At 39.8% G+C, this 23,117-nt stretch overlaps 2 protein-coding genes across 3 annotated transcripts; one reads left to right on the plus strand and one right to left on the minus strand.

The window, feature by feature from the left end:
• Window positions 1-386: 386 nt before the first annotated feature.
• LOC127617335 (heterogeneous nuclear ribonucleoprotein A0-like) lies at window positions 387-3,058 on the plus strand. Its single transcript, XM_052089324.1, has one exon. It carries the CDS (start codon window positions 475-477, stop codon window positions 1,369-1,371), a length of 897 nt encoding a protein of 298 aa, XP_051945284.1. The 5' UTR covers window positions 387-474; the 3' UTR covers window positions 1,372-3,058.
• Window positions 3,059-3,729: 671 nt separating this feature from the next.
• LOC127617271 (glutathione reductase, mitochondrial-like) lies at window positions 3,730-15,501 on the minus strand. Of its 2 annotated transcripts, none has more exons than XM_052089216.1 (13): window positions 15,230-15,501; window positions 14,902-14,928; window positions 14,698-14,786; window positions 14,209-14,278; window positions 13,943-14,090; window positions 9,330-9,384; window positions 9,141-9,240; window positions 8,968-9,054; window positions 8,654-8,821; window positions 7,805-7,916; window positions 5,802-5,933; window positions 5,501-5,634; window positions 3,730-4,929 (listed from the first exon to the last, which is right to left on the minus strand). In XM_052089216.1, exons 1-13 carry the CDS (start codon window positions 15,452-15,454, stop codon window positions 4,780-4,782), a joined length of 1,497 nt encoding a protein of 498 aa, XP_051945176.1. In that variant the 5' UTR covers window positions 15,455-15,501; the 3' UTR covers window positions 3,730-4,779. The 2 variants fall into 2 exon arrangements, with proteins under 2 accessions (XP_051945176.1, XP_051945177.1); XM_052089217.1 differs by having other exon boundaries at window positions 15,238-15,386.
• Window positions 15,502-23,117: the final 7,616 nt, after the last annotated feature.

Below are 23,117 nucleotides of genomic sequence, written 5' to 3' on the forward strand. Positions count from 1 at the left end.
TGTGACCTACCTATAAAATTAAATCAACACCAAATTTTGTGAAAATGTGTATAACTTGACTAAGAATAGAATACTACAGACTAATTCAGGTATTATAAGTAAAATCAGAAAATGTCATTCTGTGGTTCTTTTCTACTCACATTTTGAATTTCAGAGGCATTTTTGCCCCGACAAAACATGTTATTTTCGAATGTGCTTGCTGTTGTGTTCTTGTACACCTATTTAAATTAAAACCCCATAAACTCAACATTTAATCTGCAAAAATCATCAATAAATCCAAGACTGGCTTTTACAAATTAGTTTGAACCTTTGTTGTTTTCAGTTTATTCGTTAGTAATTACTTTGCTGTAACCAATCAAGAGTCAACTACGTCTTTGTGACGCAGACAAATAGACACGCCCCCAAGTTTCGAACGCAAACTATTTCTTTCCTTCCGTCTTGAGTGAGCACGGTCAGTACGTCCATTGTAAGAAAATGACTAACCAGCTTTGTAAACTGTTCGTCGGTGGCCTAAATGTCCAAACAACCGACGAAGGCTTGCGGAGTCACTTTGAACAGTATGGGCAGCTAACCGATTGCGTGGTAGTGATGAACCAGCCGCTTCAGCGCTCCCGTTGCTTCGGCTTTGTAACGTACTCGAGCACCGAGGAAGCGGACGCCGCCATGTCTGGTAGGCCGCATGTCGTAGATGGCAACACCGTGGATCTGAAGAGAGCGGTGGCCCGGGAAGACGCCGGTAGACCCGAGGCTCTGGCCAAAGTCAAGAAAATCTTTATCGGGGGTTTGAAAGATGACATCGAGGACGAGCACCTCAGTGACTATTTCTCCCAGTTCGGTGCCATCGAGAAGGCTCAGGTAATTACCGACAAAGACACCGGGAAGAAACGTGGTTTCGGCTTTGTCTACTTCGAGGACAACGACTCGGCCGATAAAGCCGTCGTGATGAAGTTCCACACGGTTGGTGGACACAAGGTGGAGGTGAAGAAGGCGCTCACCAAGCAGGAGATGCAAGGGGCCGGTGGTCGCGGCGGGAGGGGAGGCCGTGGTATGGACCGACCTCAAAGTGGCTATGGCGGCGGTAGAGGCGGTTACTATGGCGACTATCAGAATGGTGGCTACGGAGGTGGATACGCGAACAGTGGCAGCAACGAAAGCCAAGTGGGCTACGGGAGCTACGGTGGAGGCTATACCGATCAGATGGCCGGCGGGTACGGCAGCGGGAATGGCTACAGTGACTTCGGTGCGGAATATGGACAGCAGCCTTCGGCTTACGGTGCCATGAAAGCGGGGTATGGCGGCAGGAGCACTGCGCCATATACACGTGGTGGAGGAGGCGCTGGATATGGAAGGGGTGGTTATGGCGGATATTAGAAGAACCAATGTGACTCTTTGTCCTTTTTACACTTGCAACTGGACTTTCCAAAACAAATCGTTTGATCGGGGTATTGGTAGTATGGTTTATATGGGTTAACTGTGAGGTGTATTATTTGGCAACTTCTTTTTTTTTTTTTTTTTCTTCCCACGTTGCCATTTATGTTGATGTTCGGTGCCATTTGTAGTACGCGCAGAAACCAGTTTTGTTTTTTTTATATATATATAAAAATAAATTGTGGTCACAAACTTTTTTTTTTTTTTGCCCAGGCCGAAATGTAACCGGTTCATTGCCAGACCAATATTTAGTATTGAGATGCAACTCAGGGGTAATAACGAAATTTACGCAGGTTTTTTTTTTTTGTTTCTCCAGATCCTCTTTGAAATGTTGTTGTGTTGTGTGTGGTGTTTTTTTTTTTTTTTTATTCATAACTGTAATTTAATTTTTTAACGCTATTGTACAGTTCACATTTGTAAAAAAAAAAAAAAGTTTTTAGTCTTTCTTTTTTATATTTTTGATCCAACCGTGACCATACTATAAATCTTTTAACCATTAAATTGACTTTGATAAGCTTTAGTCTGTTTGACTCTCTCTCCTACTCTAAATTTAATCTGAATTGGTGACTTCCATAATAGTTTGAAGTGTTTGTTTGTGGACTCTAGCTTGTGTAACAATTCCCTGCAGCATTGTCTTTGAAATCTTGTCTTACAATATACACCTCTCAAGACACATTACATCAAAGCCTTGCAATATCAAACAATGAGATTTTCAACAATCTTGATGCATTGGTTCTGTACACATGTAACTTCACCCCATTAAATAAATAGTGCACCCCAAAATGAAAATTCTCATAATTTACACACCCTCATGCCATCCCAGATGTGTGACTTACTTTCAGAAGATTTCTAGAATGTCTCCGCTCTCTAGGTCTGAACAATGCAAGTGAATGGGTGCCACAATTTTGAAGCTCCAAAATCCACATAAATGCAGCATAAACGTACTCCAAACATAATATAAGTGTGGGTGAGATACAGATCAATATTTAAGTCATTTTTAATCTAATTATCCTCTCTGCCCATTTGGGGGGTGATATGCCCAAATAATGTGAATCGCCAAATACAGGAGAAAGTCAAATAAAATGACTTAAATATTGATCTGTTCCTCACCCAAACTTATATTTGAACACATTGATTTAACCACTGAAGTACTTTTAATGTTGCCCTTATTTGGATTTTGGTCACCCTTCACTTGTGTTCTGCAGAAGACGAAGTCCTTCAAATCTGAAATGGCATGAAGGTGAGTGATGAGAATTTTCTTTTTGGGGGGAAACTATCCCTTTAAATGTGGTTCAAAACAGACCCTAGTGAAATGTAGATGCTTTTTATAAAAGGTACTTTTTTGAAAGAAATAATTAAAATTATAATTTTGTGAAAAGAGTTTCACATGCACTGAAAATTGAGTTTTGGGTGACTAAAAAATACTGTTCACCAGAAATATGGAAAATTTCACTGTTTGGTGGTAAAATATGAAACGGCTCTACAACTCTACCCACACAAGTACAATGAACTAGTATAAAATGTTTTGACAAATTTGACAACCTTATGTACTCTATATTGCAGAAATACACTATATTTGAATATATGCAACTATATTTGTTGTTTGGAGTGGTGACGAGTACTAGAAAATAAAAGTTGCAGGTTCAAACGCACTAAGAAGTGATCCAGGAGCTATGACTATTGTGCCCTTGCACTTTCACTCATGGATTAAATCATTTATGGCTGACTGAATAGTACATTTCTACAATAGCATCGGTGACAATGTATTTAAATGATGCTGCATCTAACTGTCAATCCAAGACAGCAAACAATTCTGAGTGCACCTTAAAAGACTTTCTTGCAACTTGACCCTGTTTTTTAGTGACCAGGTTGGCAAAGCCAAACACAATAATTAAACTCCATGATAAATAATTTAACAATGTTCAATTTGAATTATACCCCCTTAAATGAAGGCTAATGGTATTGTGCCTTGTGATGTAATTGGGATAACTACAAGACATCTTAATGACATCCCTACTGAATATTTTATGAATATTTTTTGAAGAAAAATATGCAATCAATGAAGCAACAATTATGCATCTTAGATTGTTAATGAACCTATTGTTAAGATACCTGCTGTTGCTTTAACTAAACTAACTGTTGATGAACTCTTCAAAGGCTTTAAGTGATTTTCATTTCTGGACGGGACAAGCAAAGATATCGATAAAAGATATCGAGTAAATAAAGTTTTTAACAGGTTTAACAAAAGTATATTTGATCAAGTGAACACAGAGACAAAAAAGTAAACACACAAAGACACTATTTTTAAATGTATTTAGGGACTATGCACTGGTGCTGAACTGCATATCCAATTTTATTTGACATCCAATGGGGTTCACATTGTAAATTTGGGGTCCAAAATCTAATTTTAACCAAGAAATAAGGGATTTTAAAAAAGTGTAATACAAAGAAATATTATGACAAAATATAAATATATATTATTCTGCACTAATTCTAGGTCACTAATCAAATAAGCAAATTTGTGGCATTCACCGTGTAAACTTCTTTGTACGAAATGTCAGATTTCCACAAGCTGCTCTTTGAAAGATTCTCAAAGCTTTGTGGGATAGCATGGATCATCAGTTTTGTGCAAACTTGTGGAGTCCACACCATTTTAAAGGCATGGTGCCATTAAAAGGGGAACATACTTTGGTATAGACATATATTACAAAAATGTATGTAACTTTATTATATAATTTCTAATAAAAATGAATAAGAACTTATTTTAGATAAATTATTAAATCAAATAAAAAACAGAATAAAGGAACATAGAAGCATTTTCACAAGTGAACCACACAGTGCATGTATACAGAACCCACTGCTAATCCAAGTTCAGATGATCTACTACCCACTACTAATGAAAGCAACTCTCATTTGTTTTCCACAACTGAATTCAGAATTCTAGAAATGTAAGAGCAACAATGTTTGAAATTGTGTATAGAAACTTTACTATTATACATTTTTAGTTCAAGCTTTCATAAATAATCAAGCCTTCATCTGACACCGTTCCAATCAAAAAATAATACCTCCGAGCTACAAGTCCTGTGAGATATCGGAGCGATGGGGTACAACATTGCAAATCTACATGAGACTCTTGTCTGTTTATTGCTGTTTGTATTTGTCTTTCTTAATCACTGGCAAAAGCACATGACCCCAGGGACATAACAAACCCAATACTGTATATGCTCATCATTGTCATGGTCAAACACTGCTATGTAGATGTTGGGAAAATAGTCTGAGAAGTTTTATTTTTTACTGTTTGAATTTGAACAGCTGTTCATCCTGAAAGGCATGATTGGAGATGGACTGGGATTAGCGCAATGTAACCAGCTCCTCTGATGAAGTAGGGTGGATGGCAATGGTTTTGTCAAAGTCAGCTTTAGTAGCCCCCATGTTGACGGCCACAGCAAAACCCTGAAGCATCTCATCACAGCCAAAACCCTGCATATGAAGACCAACCACCTAAAAAAGAAAAAAGGCCCATGCATGTGACTTAGTGAAAAAGGAGCTTATTTTATTTACTTTCAGGACTGAAGGAGGACATAAAAGAACATAAAAGGCAGAATAAATGTAATCCACTCCACTCCAGTGGTTTCATCCATGATGAAAATGTAAATTCACTATAAATCTTGACATCTGCAGTCCCCTTGGTGCATTCATGATTTTAAGTTTGATTACACTTCCTCTTGCTTGAAATGTGCAATGTGTGTACAGCGTGTGTACATGAACTGAACACATGTACAGCGCATGCGTCAATCGTGGGGAAGTGTAATCGAGTTTGAAATCATGAATGCCAAGGAAACTGCTGATGTCAAGCTTTTTCAAGAAAAAAGGGGTTACATTTTGGTCTGTTCTCACCTAAAACAGACAGTACCAATTCAGAAGACATGGATTAAACCACTGGAGTCGTATGGATTACCTTTATGCTGCCTTTATGTCCTTAATGATACGAGAATGCAAATTTATAGCCTAGGTGAACTATCCTTTTAATACTCATATGCAGTATGATCTATGGAATTTTGTATACCCTCACCTTTTCATCTTTGCCTGCACACACAAGTTTCATGATGCACTGACTCTTTCGAGTGGTGATGGCGTAATACATTGGAGTGAAAGAGGTGGCATAAACCTTCACACTGTCTTTTCCCCAGCTCTTGACTGCTTCATCTATAAAATGTGACATTTTTTTCATTTACTTTGTAATTGTAGTTTTGGTAGTTAAGATGCCAACCAAGTCATTCTATTTGCCATACACACATTACAAAAAGAGTGAATGAATATTAAGTTCTAAACCCAAAGGAGGCCATGATGAAGTTATTTGTACAAATGCTCACCTTCCGTTAGTCCCACTGTGCCAATAGGTGGATGGCTGAACACAACCGTAGGGATGTTACTATAATTAATTTTGGAGTCTGCTTTACCCTCAAACAGTCGATGAGCAAGCTTTCTGCCAGCAGCAATAGCAACTGTCCATACAAAAAAACAGGAGACTATTGAGCTTATATAAGAGCTGAATTGCTTTTAAGAGATATTATACAACAAAGGTTAAAAAATTAATAAAATAAGGATAATGGTCAACATGTCAAATCTACTCTGACCAGTGGATATCACTAAATTAACAGAATAAATAGCCAAGAAACAGAGCAGCAATGTTAAATCCACGAAACAGTGATAAGAATCAACTTCCTCCTGTGTTTTTAAAATAAATAACTTGAATGGCTTTATTTACATGAGAACAAATTGATTCACAGTATAGACTGGATAACACTGGTATAAAATTACATACTTTGTGTAATTTAAAAAAAGTATTTTAAATAGCAATATTAGGTGATTAAGTGGAATTAATAGTATGTACTCAAAGGGGACCATAAAATATACCCTGAAATCGAGGAGAGACCTTGAAGGAATAGTTCACCCAAAAATGAAAATTCTCTCACAATTTACTCACCCTCATGCCGTCTAAGGTCTTTTTTCACAAGAACACAAATTAAGATTTTTAGAAGAATATTTCAGCTCTGTAGGTCCATACAATGCAAGTGCCAACCTTTTGAAGCTCCAAAAATGATAATATTATAAAAAAAGTAATAATAATCCATATGATTCCAGTGGTCTAATGAATGTCTTCTAAAGCGAAATGCTGGGTGTTTGCTTGGTTTAGACTATGCACTTTTCCTCCTGGACAAACTAAAGCACCCTAGACGAATGAAGCAGCTGATGGTGACGTCACAGTGTTTAATGTACTGTTCCAGCCACAAGTAGTCAATAATGCAGGTTTTTCTCTCCGTGGAGGAGAACCAACACTTTTAGCGCTGTGCCACTTCTTTGACGACAGTAACCTAGGTAACATCTCCTCAGCTGGCACGCATGATTGTAAAAAAAAAGTGTATCGTCCAATTCACACCTACGATTAGTTTTAACCAATCATCAATGTGTTTCAAGCAGCCGAGTTCTCCTAGATCAAGAATTTCAAAGCTGTGTAGGGCACCAACTCCCTAGGGGAGCAACAGAAACACTTCTGGCTGCCCTTACTCACATGTTATACGTTATTCAAGGGCCCAGTAGCAGTTGCTGAACACAAACGTTCACCTCACACGTGCACTTTCTTTCCAATCCTCCCATTTGTAGGCAAACCAAGCAAAATCTGTTCGCCCGGTGAGTATAAAATTAACCTTAAGAAAAAAAAATTATGTTCTTGCCAACTTGAGGTTTGTTCATTGACGAGGGTGGAGTGCTAACTGCATCTCATGTGATGCAAGCACAAAAGCTTCCTCTGCATAGATATTCATACATAGATCCCTTATTAGCAGCTGTTTCTGTGGACAGCGGCCCTTTTTTGACACAAAAGGAGTTTATACAGCGGTCCGAGCAAGGCGCTCTGTCTGAGGCATCTCCTTCACTGACTCAAATAGCTCTCCTTGTTCACTGTTCCAAGATGGTGCCACAGTTGTTTGATGTATTCAAACCAGCCGAATTAGGCATCTATCCATGAATGAATTTAGTAAAAAAATGTTTAAATATTGATCCATTTCTTATACACACCTAGCGTTTCGCTTCCCAAGACATTCATTAATCCACTAATTTTATGATGGCTATATGTGCTTCTTGGAGCTTCAGAAATTTGGCACCCATTCACTTGCATTTTATGGACCTACAGAGCTGAAATATTCTTTAAAAAAATCTTCATTTGTGTTCTGAAGAAGAAATAAAGTCATTCACATCTGGGATGGTATGAGGGTGAGTAAATGATGACAGAATTTAAATTTTTGGGTGAAATAATCCTTTAATGTACAGTATGTATAAACTATTTGTCTGTAGGATTTGACCATTGAAATCATACCAGGTGTAAGAAGAGCTTTCCCACAAACATCCCCAACTGCGTAGATGCCCGGTTGAGTCGTGTTCTGGAAGTCATCAACAACAATATGTCCCCTTTCATTGAGCTTCACACCCTGAATAACAATACACCACCTGTTATTTGTGATTCATCAATAAGTGATGAAGTGAGAGGATAAAGCTTCCAATATTACCTAGCATAGCAACTGTGGTGTAAAGGATTGCTCTGGGTTCAAAGCTCTACCTTAAGATAACCACAGACAAAAATGTTACTTGTCCCTCTGTTTGTAAAAAGAATATATTGCGTGTAAAGTAATGCACTCACAATTGGGCAATGCATTACAGAGGGTTAGAAGAGGAAATGTTTTGTTGTTCTTGCATTTTTGTAAAAGCAATAGATAAAAAAAGGAATGCTCCTGTAACAGGGAAAACATCATATTTGAGCTGTAAAGTTGTCCAAATCTTCCTCTTAGTGGTAGGACTGCTGATCTACCTGGATGAACTGATTTTTCTCCATGTAACAGCCCCTTTCTAGTGTTCTAGCATAATGCATGTAACTTGCATAGACAAGTTTAGTAAACAATCTTATTACACTAGTACCTTAGCAGTTATACCACATAGTCTTGTGGAAATAGATTTGAAACAGTGTTTTTATCCCATTACCCCAATGTTTATCCCAGAGCAATGCCTTGCCCTATGAGCATTACTTTATATGCATTTTAATACTAATGATTTTATACTTTATACTAATGTATATTTTGAATTATGTGAGAAGCAAATGCTGATTAGATCATTACACAAAAAATGCATACTCTATATTTCTAATCAAAATCAAGTTTAAATAAATGTTTACTATTTGATTGAGGTTGAGTCCAGCTGTGTTGGGCTCTCTGCCAATGGCCCAGAGCAGACAGTCCACCTCATGGATGGTATCAAACTTCTCCTGTACATCCTTGTCATCAGGGTCCTTTGTCACCAGCATAACAGCGAGGCCTTTGTTAGTCTTATGTACTGACTTCACCTACAAACAATATCAGTTCACAAACGTAAACATACATTTTGAAAATACAATACAATGGAAAATGGACAATTTCCCAAACAAACCAATGCAGCACAATGAAAAAAAAGAGGCCATACATTTACTCAATACTTATGAATACTTGTTACCTGAGTATTCTTCCTTAGGTCAATACCATGATTTTGCAATTCTTTAGTGCAATTTGAGCTGATCAAGGCATCAAAGTTCCTCAATACCTAATAAAAGAAAGAACACCAACTGCATGTTGTGGGATATATGTGACAGTAGCATTTAATAAAGTGACAATGAAAAGGGGTCTTACCCCGCCTTGTCGAATGATGATAGATGTTTGGGACCCCAGAGTGGAAAGGATACCAGCCATCTCCACAGCAATATACCCTGCCCCAACTATGACACTACGTCTGGGTGTAAATATAGTGAGGTTATTTTATATAAGCTGAGAAAACAATCATTGAAGCAGAGATAATAAGTCTGTGAAACACTGACTTACTTGGGGCAAGACTCAAGTTCAAAGAATCCATCGCTGGTAATGCCTAAACTGGCTCCTGCAATAAAGGATTTCAATTTACACCATGTTATGAGCAATTGCTGTCTTGCAAATGCAACTTACAATTAGAGGTCGACCGATAGGGGATTTTAATGATACAATGACTTTGGTGGTGGAAAAGGCTGATAACTAATTGATTATTAGTTTTTAAAATCAATTTGTTAAAAAGTAATTAAGACAAGCACAGATATAAATGCTACAAGAGTCCAAAATGAATACATTCCAGATGCAGTTTATTGTTCAACCAAAATCCCAATAATAATTAGAAAAATTAAGATTTGGTGCATAACGCGTGACTTGTAACTATAAACAAGCCCAAAACATACCTAGGACACTTATTTTAAAATGAAGGACACTTGGACCTGTTACAAGTAAGTAAGTAAGGACTTAAATGTTGATCTCTTTCTCAACCAAAGCGATCGCATCACTTTAAAAGACATTGATTTAACCACTCAGTCATATGGATATTTATACATCCACTTGCATTGTTTGGACCTACAGAGATGAGATATTCTTCCAAAAATCTTTGTTTGTATTCTGCTGAAAAAGAACATCTGGGATGTCATGAGGGTGAGTAAATGATGAGAGAATTGAAATTTTTGGGTGAGCTAACCCTTTAATGGGAGAGGAAACCCCTCGCAAAAATTATGGAATCACCACACTTAGAGTATGTTCACCCAGCTTTTTTACTTCATAGCAAATAAACACATCACAGAGATGACACAAAAGATTTTTGTTTAATAAATTACATTATTTTAATGAATTGCATATTTTTTTCCAGATCAAGTAGAGAAAAAAATTATGGAATTACTCAATGTTGAGGAAACATTTATGGAATCAACTTGTAATTTGCATTTCTAAAACATATACTGGCACAAATCTAAAAATACAAATTAGTCTGCAGTTAAAAGAGAGTGCTTACAGACCTTAACGAGCTGTTGGACTTGGCTAATTGAAAGGAAACATGGCCCAAACAAGAGAGTTGTCAATTGAAACAATGGAAAGGATTATAAATCTCCTTCAAGAAGGAAATCCAACACAGAGTTTGGCAAAAGAAGTTGGTTGTTCCCAGTCAGCTGTGTCTAAAATTTGGTGCAAGTATAAACAAAATGGCAAGGTTATAAAAGGAAAACATACGGGTAGACCAAGGAAGATAGAAAACTCAAAGCAATATGCCTTGAAAATAGGAAATACACAACAAAACAAATGAAAAACATTTTTTGTGACAGAACTGTAAGAAATTGGCTGAATGAAATGGGATATACATATAGAAAAGACAAACGAAAAACCAGCACTAACACCTAAAAAGAAGAAAACGAGGCTAAAGAGAAGCAATCATGGAGTGTGGATGATCGGATGAAAGTGATATTCAATGATGATTCACAAATCTGCATTGACAAGGCGATGACGCTGATGAACTTTTGTCTGGTGTTGATCTAATGAAACATATAAAGATGAGAGCCTGAAGAAAACAATCAAATTTCCCAGTATATGGGGTTGCATGTCAGGTAAAGAACCAGGGGAGATGCCAATCATTACCTCAACAGACAATGCACAGGTGTTCATTTAAATTTTCATTCCATCATTAGAAAATAGGTTTGGTGTTGATGAAGTAATTTTTAAGGATGATAATGCATCTTGCCACAGAGCAAAGAGAGTTAAAGCTTGTCTTCAGAAAAGGCATATCAACTCAATGACATGGCCAGAAAACAGTCCAGATCTCAATCCGAATGAAAATCTATGGTGGAAATTGAAAAGATTGGTCCATGGCAAGGCTCCATCCAGCAAATCTGATCTGTCAACTGAGATCTGAAAAATTTGGAACCAGCTTGATGGAGAATATTGTATTTCATTAATGAAGTTTAATTTTCATGCTTCAGAGAAGACTGGCTATCATAAAAGCCAGAGGAGGAGAAACAAATAATTAATTGTGATTTTTTTGTTGTTGATGATTCCATCATTTTTTCCCCTCAACATTTTGTGATTCCATATTTCTTTCCTCTATTTGATCTGGAAAAAATATGCCATTAATTAAAATAATATTATTTAATTTGTTTTAGGGATGGTTCATGAAGCCAGAATGTTCAGCTACTAAACACAATTGTTTTGTGTCATATCTGTGATGTGTTTATTTGCTACAAAATAAAAAAGCTGGGTGAACATCCTCTAAGTGTGGTGAGTCCATCATTTTTGCCAGGGGTTATATATTTGTTAGACCTCAAGAATGAAGGTAAATAGAACTTCATATATAAACAGCAATAGTGTTGATGTCAGAGTCACTGTTGTATTAAGTAGCTGTATTGCATTTAAGTGCTGTTTTGTTCTGTACACAATGACATTATATTAGCCAGATAGCTAGCTAGCGGCTACCTAGCCTCATTACTATTTCACATGACAACAGGGCTATACAGTTGAAGTCAGAAGTTTACATACACATTTAAATTCAGTTTTTCACAATTCCTTCACAAAACATTCCATATCTTAGGTCAGTTAGGATCACTACTTTATTTTAATGTGAAATGTCAGAATAATAGTAGAGATATTTATTCAAGCTTTTATTTCTTTCATCACATTCCCAGTGGGTCAGAAGTTGACATACACTTTGTTAGTATTTGGTAACATTGCCTTTAAATTGTTTAACTTGGGTCAAATATTTTGGGCAGCCTTCCACAAGCTTCTCACAATAAGTTGCTGGAATTTTGGCCCATTCCTCCGACAGAACTGGTGTAACGGAGTCAGGTTTGTAGGCCTCCTTGTTTGCACATGCTTTTTCAGTTCTGCTAAATGTTTTATTAGATTGTGGTCAGGGCTTTGTAACGTCCACTCCAGTACTTTGACTTTGATGTCCTTGAGCCTTTTTGCCACAACTTTGGCGGTATGCTTGGGGTCATTGTACATTTGGAAGGCCCATTTGCGGCCGAGTTTTAACTTCCTGGCTGATGTCTTGAGATTTTGCTTCAATATATCCACATAATTTTCCTTCCTCATGAAGCGATCTATTTTGTGAAGTGCACCAGTCCCTCCTGCATCAACGCAATCCCACAACATGTCACCCCCACGCTTCACAATTGGGATGGTGTTCTTTGGCTTGCAAGCCTCACACTTTTTCCACCAAACATAAGGATGGTCTTTATGGCCAAACAGGTACTTATTTGTTTCATCAGATCAGAGGATATTTCTCCAAAATGTTAAATCTTTGTCCCCATGTGCACTTACAAATTGTAGTCTGGTTTTGTTATGGTGGTTTTGGTGCAGTGGCTTCTTCTTTGCGGAGCAGCCTTTCAGGTTATGTCTATATAGGGCTCGTTTTACTGTGGATATAGATACTTGTCTAGCTGTTTCCTCCAGCATCTTCACAAGGTCCTTTGCAGTTGTTCTGGGCATGATTTGGAATTTTCATCAAACTACGTTCATCTCTAGGAGACAGAATGCATCTTCTTCCTAAGCGGTATGATGGCTGCGTGGTCCCAAGGTGTTTATACATGCATACTATTGTTTGTACAGATGAACATGGTACCTTCAGGCATTTGAAAATTGCTCTCAACAATGAACCAGAATTGTGGAGGTCCTAAATGTTTTTTCTTAGGTCTTGGCTGATTTATTTTTATTTTCCCATGATGTCAAGCAAAGAGGCACTGCGTTTGAAGGTAGGCCTTACAATGCACCCACAGAAACACCTCCAATTCAGTACACCTCCTATCAGAAGCTAATTAGCTAACTGTCTAAAGGCTTGACATAATTTTAGTTAACTTAGTGTATGTAAAATTCTGACCCACTGGAATTGTGATATAGTCAATTAAAAGTGAAACAATCAGTCTGTAAACAATTGTTGGAAAAATAACTTGTGTCATGTACAAAGTAGATGTCCTAAACAACTTGCCAAAACTATAGTTTGCTAATATGAAATCTGTAGAGTGGTTAAAAAATTAGTTTTAATGACTTCAACCTAAGTGTATGTAAACTTCTGACTTCTAGCCAGCTAAAACATCCTGAGAGGCTGATTTCGTGTTATAACTAGTTATAACAATTCTGAACTGCTTGCATTTTAACGACAAGAACCTGGAACCGATCATCTAGATATAGAACATAGGATAAACATTGAAAATTACTAAAAGGTTTATCATCAATATCGAAGATATTATATCTATAGCATTTTATTGCCAAGCCCTACCGGGATAGATTTTAGCTGATAACCAATAGTTTGAAAAAGCAACTATAGGCACAGATTAATCTACAAAACTGATATATCGATTGAGCTCTACCAACAATAATGTACAGAAATCACATTAAAGGTGATGTGTGTTATTTTTTCAATATTAAAATACATTCTCCTGATATGTAGAGACAACTTTAAGCAAGTCATTCATAGGCTGATTTACAGAAATATCTAAACATATTAACTTTTGCAAATTCTGCTTGGTGACGCTTGTGGCAGATAAATTACACACTTCCCCTTTATTAGTGAGGACAAATAGCTTAACTAGGATGTGGAGACAGAACAGCAAAGGTCAAGCAGGAGGTACATTTTTCATAATAAACTTCAGACATAAGCCCACCTGGCACATCATCGTCACTGACAGTGGACGGGTGGCCGCCAGTGGCAATTAAAATATGGGGTGCCGTGTACTTCTTTCCATTGACTTCAACAGTGGGTTTAGGGTCATCAGTGAACCTTGCATAGCCATGGATGGTCTCAATTTTTACCTGTATGCAATAAAAAAACAGCTCCTCCTTAGTCATCACATTAACATTGATTGAAAAGGTTTAAGCCACGGAATATATTATATTTCACAAATACATATTGAATATTATAACAGCCTACCTTGTCAAGGTTGCTCCGATAAATGTGATTAAGCCGACTGACATAAGCATCCCTTTTGCGTTTAATGAATCTGAAAATAAACATAACCACTGAATGACCTTTATTCCAGTCATTTAGCATATTTCATTTCAGAGTCAGTAAAAATACAGATTGAGCTGAACTCTCTACAGCCTACCTCCTACTCTACACTATCAAACTGCTCCACCTCAAGCCTTTGTGTGTGACAAAATCAACCACACAGAAAGTTGTACTGGTATTATCAGCCACAATGGGGAAGAAAAACATATATTGCAACCAGAAATGTATCCGAGCATGCGGGAACTTGAAAATCCTCAACTGTCACAAGAGTAAAATTCCCTCTGTGAAAAGCATTACCAAATCTTCTTAATGGAAGAAATCTTCCTCTTTACACACAACCTACCAAACCACTCCACAACGACAAAACAATACAACCAAAAAGTTTTGACATGAAATCATAATCTTACTTACTGCCAGCTGAAATGTGCTTTTGCTCCTTCAAAGCCGTAATCTTCATGGTCATGGAGATACTCTGCATGGGTGGATGCATTCCACATGACCTGGGCCATGCAAAAAGACTCATATTCATAATTGTTATATATATATATATATATACAATTTATATATTTAATAAATTGTTTTTTAAGGTGTAATTATAAGTAAAAAAAAATCTACCTTTTTAGGAACACAACCAACATTAACCTGCAGCAAAGAAGGGGAAAGGTTTTATCACAATACATTTATAAATGACATAAACAACATCAACAGGATAAAAAAAAATGCATAGGTGCTGGGCACGTTCCCGATGCTTTTAATTTGTAACAAACCACAACATTATGCACAAAAACATTCCACAAAAAGCGCTCAATCTGGAGGCTTCCCAAAGCAGCAGGTTCATGTGACCAACTACTGTTAAATAACTCTCCATCTTATAACAGCAATAGCACAACTCTATGTAAGTATAGTGTAAGTAAATGTCAGTAACAAAAGGGTCTTTACTCACGCAGGTACCTCCGAGTTTGTGACTTTCGATCACGGCAACGGTGGCACCGAGTTCAGCCGCTCGACGTGCACCGGCCAATCCTCCGGATCCGCCGCCAATCACCAGGAAATCATAGCGGGTGGCGCATTCAGATGCCATGCTGAAGAGTCTACGAGAAGATGACAGTGATCGGCCAAGAGTAAGAAAAGACGCTCGCAGCCGAGTCAACGGGGTTAATATCTTCATAACCAGGAAGCCAACACCCTGACCAACGCCATAGTTGAACTAATGGGAGGGACGTGAAAGCCTGTGCTTAGTCATTGTGAATTGACACAATAGTGTGTAAATCCCAGAAGCAAGTGTGGACAATAGTCATAGTTATTCATGCGTATTATTACCAATCCCGCGTGCTCAATTAACTTTGACCTCAGTTTTAAATTTGTGCCGAGTCTTGATGAAGCAGATAATACGTCTACTTCTGATAATAATACAATGTATTTTATAATATAAAATAATAATATCTGGGCAAGAATGGAGCAAAATAAATCTGGAAAACGAATGTCAAGTGAACACGAACTCACCGTGTAAGTGTAACGGAAACCCGCTTCATTTTAATCTTTGTTTAAAAAACACGAAGGTTCGTTACATAGTGTTGATATTGAACTCTGCTGGCGCTTTATGTGTATTAGATGCACTGCACATCTTCACATACATGTATGTTGTTGCGTTAATAGTGTTGTGTTCTTCTGTGCATACTGGACAGTAGGTGGCGGTAGAGGTTCAGGATATGTGAATATTGAGAATAGGGGAATAAGAGAAGTGAAGCGTTGCACGAGCTACTATCTGTGCTGTACTAGTTTGCTTTTGATACTGTTCATTAAAGAATTCCTTATTTTAGAATCTCCTTCATTCTTTCTTACTAAGGATATAACAAATTGGCGACGAGGTACTTTTTTTTCGACGATGGCAGCTGTTTCTACATTTCCCACGCCATTTTTGCCATGTCCTGGAGAACCAACTATTCCTTTCGGCACGTGGCTACGGATGTTCCGGAATTATTTGCTGGTTGTTGGTGCATCTGGAGATGCATGGCCGGTCGAGCGCAAATGAGCACTACTGCTACATTGTCTGGGGACTGAAGGACAAAGATTGTTCTATTCCTTGCCGAATCAAGGTGCTTCGATGGAAGATGCGATTGCGGCCTTGGAAGCGCATTTTACCCCCTGACGGAACATAGTGGCTGAGCGCCACGCTTTCAGGAAACGTGTTCAGGCACCAGGGGAAACTATAATTCAGTACGTAGCTGCTTTACGGGACTTAGCAGTTACTTGTGACATTGCAGCTACTCTGGACAAAATGTTGCGTGACCAGTTGGTGGAGCATGTGTCCAGTCATCGGATTCGCGAGAGACTGCTTTTGGAATCTGATTTGACTCTGGAAAAAGCCATTACTATTGCCACCCAAACAGAAGCTGCTGGTGAACAAGCCAAATTATTATCAAATACTCGTTCTGTTCCTGTGCAAGTAATACATGCAAAGCCTTCACCTGCAGCTGGACGTTTCCATTGTAGACCACCTTTTAAGCCACCGTCTACAAAGCGTTCTTCAAAGCCTTCATCCTCTCGTGAATGCTATCGCTGTGGATCTCAGAAACACCTTGCAAATGATAGTAGTTGTCCTGCTGTATCGGCACAGTGTAATAACTGTCAAAAGATGGGACATTATTCGCGGGTGTGTCGTTCGGGACAAGCTTGCTCACTGCGTGAAATTGACTTGCCTGAAGTTCAGATTCTTTATATGCATGACTCACTAACGGATAAAATTCGGTGCACTACTCTTATTGCAACCGCAACTACGTCTGTGCCTATCGAGCTTATCGTGGATTCTGGGTCATCTGTTTCTATTTTGCCGAAAATTGTGTATGACACACACTTCAAGGAAGACGCTTTGCTGCTACCTTCATTGAAACTAGTGACATATTCTCGTGCTCCGATTCCTGTACTTGGCTGCTTACCTGTCACTGTCTCTAAGGATGACATCACCTGCTCTACGTCATTCTTCGTGGTGGAATCTGCCACAGCTCTGCTCAGCATGGATCTTATTAATGGGTTACGTCTCCGGTTTGAAGGCAATTCAATTTTGCCAGAGCAGTCTTCAACTCCTGTGCTTCGATTGTCTGCGTTGAGGCCTTCTGTTTTGGGATGTGCAAAAGGCTTTATTCACAAAGTAAAGACTTCTCCAGCTGTTGCTCCTGTGCGCCAGAAACTTCGCCGCTTACCGTTGTCTGTTAGAGCCGCAGTCAGTGAGGAAATTCAGCACCTTCTCGAGTCTGACATTATCGAGAGAGTGGACGCTTCACCGTGGGTCTCCCCGATTGTGGTAGTACAGAAAAAGTCGGGTGCCATTCGAATGTGCGTGGATCTGCGAGAACCCAACAAGGCTGTAGTTACGGATAGCTACCCACTACCACACATTGATGAATTGTTGTCTTTGTTAAGGGGAGCGTCTGTATTTTCCACTATTGATTTGGAGAGTGCGTATTTTCAGTTGCCCTTACATGAGGAGAGCCGCGATCTGACTGCCTTCATTACTCACGAAGGACTTTTCAGATTTTGCCGCGTACCGTACGGACTTGCTTCAGCACCTTCTGCTTTTCAGAAAATGTTGGCAACAGTTTTGCAGGGACTTCCAAATGTTGCCAATTACCTTGATGATATTATTCTCTGGGGACAGACGCAAACTGAACACGATCACACGCTTAAAGCACACACTTTCAGCGCTTACAAGATGCTGGACTGAAGCTGAATCAATCGAAATGTCAGTTTAACAAAATCTGTCTGCGCTTTCTGGGTCATATGGTGAACGCGCAAGGAATTCAACCTGATGAGGATCACCTTTCTGCCATTCTTCATGCACCAGCTCCAAAAGATGCTCCTCAACTCCGTTCTTTCATCGGGCTACTATCGTGGTACAATAAGTTTATTCCTAACTTTGCCACTGTAGTTGAACCTCTGCGTGCGTGCATCAGGCAGGGCTCAGATTTCGTCTGGTCGGAGGAAGCTCAGCAATGCTTTGATGCTGTAAAAAAGTTGCTCATTGACAGTCCTGCACTTTCATTGTTTGACCCAGATTTGCCTATGGTGGTATCTACAGATGCCTCTGACTATGGTCTGGGCGCTGTTCTTGCTCAAGTTCATGAGAACAAGACTGAGCGCATTGTCGCTTTTGCATCCCGGACATTGTCACCTGCTGAACGCAAGTACTCAACTATTGAAAACGAAGCACTTGCATGTGTATGGGCCATTGAAAAGTGGCGAACCTACTTGTGGGGTCGTAAATTTCTCCTGCGGACGGACCACCAAGCGTTAACTGTGCTCCTCTCATCCAAAGGTACTGATCGTGCCGGAATGCGCATTGCGCGCTGGGCAGCGCGGTTACTGTGCTTTAACTATGATGTGATATACCGGCCTGGGGCTCAAAATTGCACTGCTGACTGTCTGTCTCATCTGCCTTTACCTGCTTCGAATGAAGACTGCATGGATGCTGAACCTGAGTTTGTGGCGTTTATGTCTCCTGCAATGTCAGCTCTGTCACCTGCTGAGTTTGCTTCTGCTTTCGCGACGTGCTCTGAACTGAGTGCATTACGCACACAAATTGCTCGCGGTTGGCCTTCCTCTTCAATTTCTGTGGATAATATGCTACGTCCTTACTTCAAACTACGTGATGAACTGAGTGTGCAGCACGATTATGTGTTCAGAGGATCACGTCTGGTTGTACCTGTCGCGCTAAGGCACACATTGGTGAGGTTAGCTCATGAAGGCCACCAGGGAATTGTGCACACAAAACAACGCCTTCGTGAACAGTACTGGTGGCCAGGCATAGACTGTCTGGTTAAAGAGCATATACAGACCTGTCAAATGTGTCTGTCCTCTGACAAGACTGCCAACACCTCTGCTGCGCCACTGCAGCCAGTGCCTTTTCCGTCTGTTCCGTGGGAAAAGGTAGCTATAGATGTGGTTGGTCCATTTGAAACCGCTGTATGGGACTGTCGTTATGCGCTGACATTGATTGATTATCACAGTAAGTGGCCTGAAGTCGCTTTCACCGCTTCCATCACTACTCGCAATGTTACCACCTTTTTGTCATCTGTGTTTAGTAGATACGGGAATCCATGTACTCTCGTGTCTGATAATGGAACGCAATTTACGTCAGCAGAATTTGCTATGTTCCTAAAAGAGAGAAACATTCAACACATACGTACTTCGGACCACCAAGCGTTAACTGTGCTCCTCTCATCCAAAGGTACTGATCGTGCCGGAATGCGCATTGCGCGCTGGGCAGCGCGGTTACTGTGCTTTAACTATGATGTGATATACCGGCCTGGGGCTCAAAATTGCACTGCTGACTGTCTGTCTCATCTGCCTTTTCCTGCTTCGAATGAAGACTGCATGGATGCTGAACCTGAGTTTGTGGCGTTTATGTCTCCTGCAATGTCAGCTCTGTCACCTGCTGAGTTTGCTTCTGCTTTCGCGACGTGCTCTGAACTGAGTGCATTACGCACACAAATTGCTCGCGGTTGGCCTTCCTCTTCAATTTCTGTGGATAATATGCTACGTCCTTACTTCAAACTACGTGATGAACTGAGTGTGCAGCACGATTATGTGTTCAGAGGATCACGTCTGGTTGTACCTGTCGGCTAAGGCACACATTGGTGAGGTTAGCTCATGAAGGCCACCAGGGAATTGTGCACACAAAACAACGCCTTCGTGAACAGTACTGGTGGCCAGGCATAGACTGTCTGGTTAAAGAGCATATACAGACCTGTCAAATGTGTCTGTCCTCTGACAAGACTGCCAACACCTCTGCTGCGCCACTGCAGCCAGTGCCTTTTCCGTCTGTTCCGTGGGAAAAGGTAGCTATAGATGTGGTTGGTCCATTTGAAACCGCTGTATGGGACTGTCGTTATGCGCTGACATTGATTGATTATCACAGTAAGTGGCCTGAAGTCGCTTTCACCGCTTCCATCACTACTCGCAATGTTACCACCTTTTTGTCATCTGTGTTTAGTAGATACGGGAATCCATGTACTCTCGTGTCTGATAATGGAACGCAATTTACGTCAGCAGAATTTGCTATGTTCCTAAAAGAGAGAAACATTCAACACATACGTACTTCTTTGTACCACCCTGCCGCGAATGGAGCTGTCAAACGATTTCAACGCGTGTTGAAAGGCTGCATTCAGTCTGCTGTTCTGGAAACGAAGCCGTGGAAACCTGCAGTCACGGAATTTCTCCAAGTGTATCGTGCTACACCACATTCTGCCACAGGACTATCCCCATTTGAGTTGCTTCATGGCAGAAAGATGCGAACGCGTCTTAATGTTCTTCCTCCTCTCACAACGCGTCAGGATGCGCCTGCGCTTCTGCAGCGAGTTTCTTTGAAACAAAAGAAAATGAAAGCATACACTGACTCCAGACGTGTAGCTCGCACTCCTGATTTCAAAGTGGGAGATTGGGTGCGTGTGCGCATTCCAACTCATGTTCCGAAAGCGCATCCGAGGTTTTCCAAACCACGTCAAATTGTGCTTAAACTGGGTGCGTGTACTTACCTGTTTGCCACCTGGCTCGTTCTGTTGCACCTGTTTCGGAGACTACTGACATGGATGCTGTGGACTTGTCATTTCAGTTTCATCCTCCTCTGGCGCCTCAAGTTCCCGAAACTCTTCAAAGGGTGTCTACCCGTGTGAGACGACCTCCTCGTTGGCTGGAAGACTGTGTTACTTAGTCACCTTGCATTGCGTGTCTATATAAGGATGAGTAATTCATTAAGTCATCTTGTTGTTGATTTTAATATGAATGCTACATTCTTAGAATTTAGTAAAACTTATTTTTGTTCTTTAGCCTGATTGAGTTAAGTAATTATGTTACATAACCAAGTGAATGCTTTGGTAATTTGGTAACTTTGTTATGGAGTTTCTTTTGTTCTTAAATATCTGTATAGACAGGTTGCTTTAAGTGATGGGGGAATATGTTGTGTTCTTCTGTGCATACTGGACAGTAGGTGGCGGTAGAGGTTCAGGATATGTGAATATTGAGAATAGGGGAATAAGAGAAGTGAAGATTTGCACGAGCTACTATCTGTGCTGTACTAGTTTGCTTCTGATACTGTTCATTAAAGAATTCCTTATTTAAGTATCTCCTTCATTCTTTCTTACTAAGGATATAACAAATAGCGAATGAGTGTCGACTGTCGAGGGAAAGTTTGTCAGAAGTCAGAATGAAAAAACCAATGGACGCTGAGCTAAACTTATCTTAAACTGAACATTCGCATTTGAGCACGCTTCATATTTTTTTCACTATTTGGTCTGTTTAAAGGAACAGTTCACCCAATTACTACTCTCCCTCATGCCATCCCATATGTGTATTACTTTTTCTTCTTCGGTCATTATCTTAAGGTTCGAACACAATCGATGTTTAAACACTGACCCTTAACACTTACTTAGTTTAATCATTTTAAACCATGACTTTAAGTAATATTTACATTATATTCATGATGTTAGCCAGAGAGGAACTGGCCCCCACAGTGAGTCTGGTTTCTCCCAAGGTTATTTTTCTCCATTAATCAACATCTTATGGAGTTTTGTGTTCCTTGCCACAGTCGCCTACAGCTTGCTCAGGTGGAGTTATTAATACAACTATTATTTAATTATTTTTAAACGCGATTAAGAATTGTATTTTATCTAATTACACAATGATGATTCATCGACTTTATAGACGTTACAGTTTTATCATCTGTTAATGCTGATCTTCTGTAAAGCTGCTTTGAAATGATGTGTGTTGTGAAAGGCGCTATACACTCACCTAAAGGATTATTAGGAACACCTGTTCGATTTATCATTAATGCAATTATCTAATCAACCAATCACATGGCAGTTGCTTTAATGCATTTAGGGGTGTGGTCCTGGTCAAGACAATCTCCTGAACTCCAAACTGAATGTCAGAATGGGAAAGAAAGTTGATTTAAGCAATTTTGAGCGTGGCATGGTTGTTGGTGCCAGACGGGCCGGTCTGAGTATTTCACAATCTGCTCAGTTACTGGGATTTTCACGCACAACCATTTCTAGGGTTTACAAAGAATGGTGTGAAAAGGTAAAAACATCCAGTATGCGGCAGTCCTGTGGGTGAAAATGCCTTGTTGATGCTAGAGGTCAGAGGAGAATTGGCCGACTGATTCAAGCTGATAGAAGAGCAACTTTGCCTGAAATAACCACTCGTTACAACCGAGGTATGCAGCAAAGCATTTGTGAAGCCACAACACGCACAACCTTGAGGCGGATGGGCTACAACAGCAGAAGACCCCACCGGGTAACACTCATCTCCACTACAAATAGGAAAAAGAGGCTAAAATTTGCAAGAGCTCACCAAAATTGGACAGTTGAAGACTGGAAAAATGTTGCCTGGTCTGATGAGTCTCGATTTCTGTTGAGACATTCAGATGGTAGAGTCAGAATTTGGCGTAAACAGAATGAGAACATGGATCCATCATGCCTTGTTACCACTGTGCAGGCTGGTGGTGGTGGTGTAATGGTGTGGGGGATGTTTTCTTGGCACACTTTAGGCCCCTTAGTGCCAATTGGGCATCGTTTAAATGCCACGGCCTACCTGAGCATTGTTTCTGACCATGTCCATCCCTTTATGGCCACCATGTACCCATCCTCTGATGGCTACTTCCAGCAGGATAATGCACCATGTCACAAAGCTCGAATCATTTCAAATTGGTTTCTTGAACATGACAATGAGTTCACTGTACTAAAATGGCCCCCACAGTCACCAGATCTCAACCCAATAGAGCATCTTTGGGATGTGGTGGAACGGGAGCTTCGTGCCCTGGATGTGCATCCCAAAAATCT

This window comes from Xyrauchen texanus, chromosome 23 (assembly GCF_025860055.1).
Source record: "Xyrauchen texanus isolate HMW12.3.18 chromosome 23, RBS_HiC_50CHRs, whole genome shotgun sequence".
Taxonomy (NCBI): Eukaryota; Metazoa; Chordata; class Actinopteri; order Cypriniformes; family Catostomidae; genus Xyrauchen; species Xyrauchen texanus.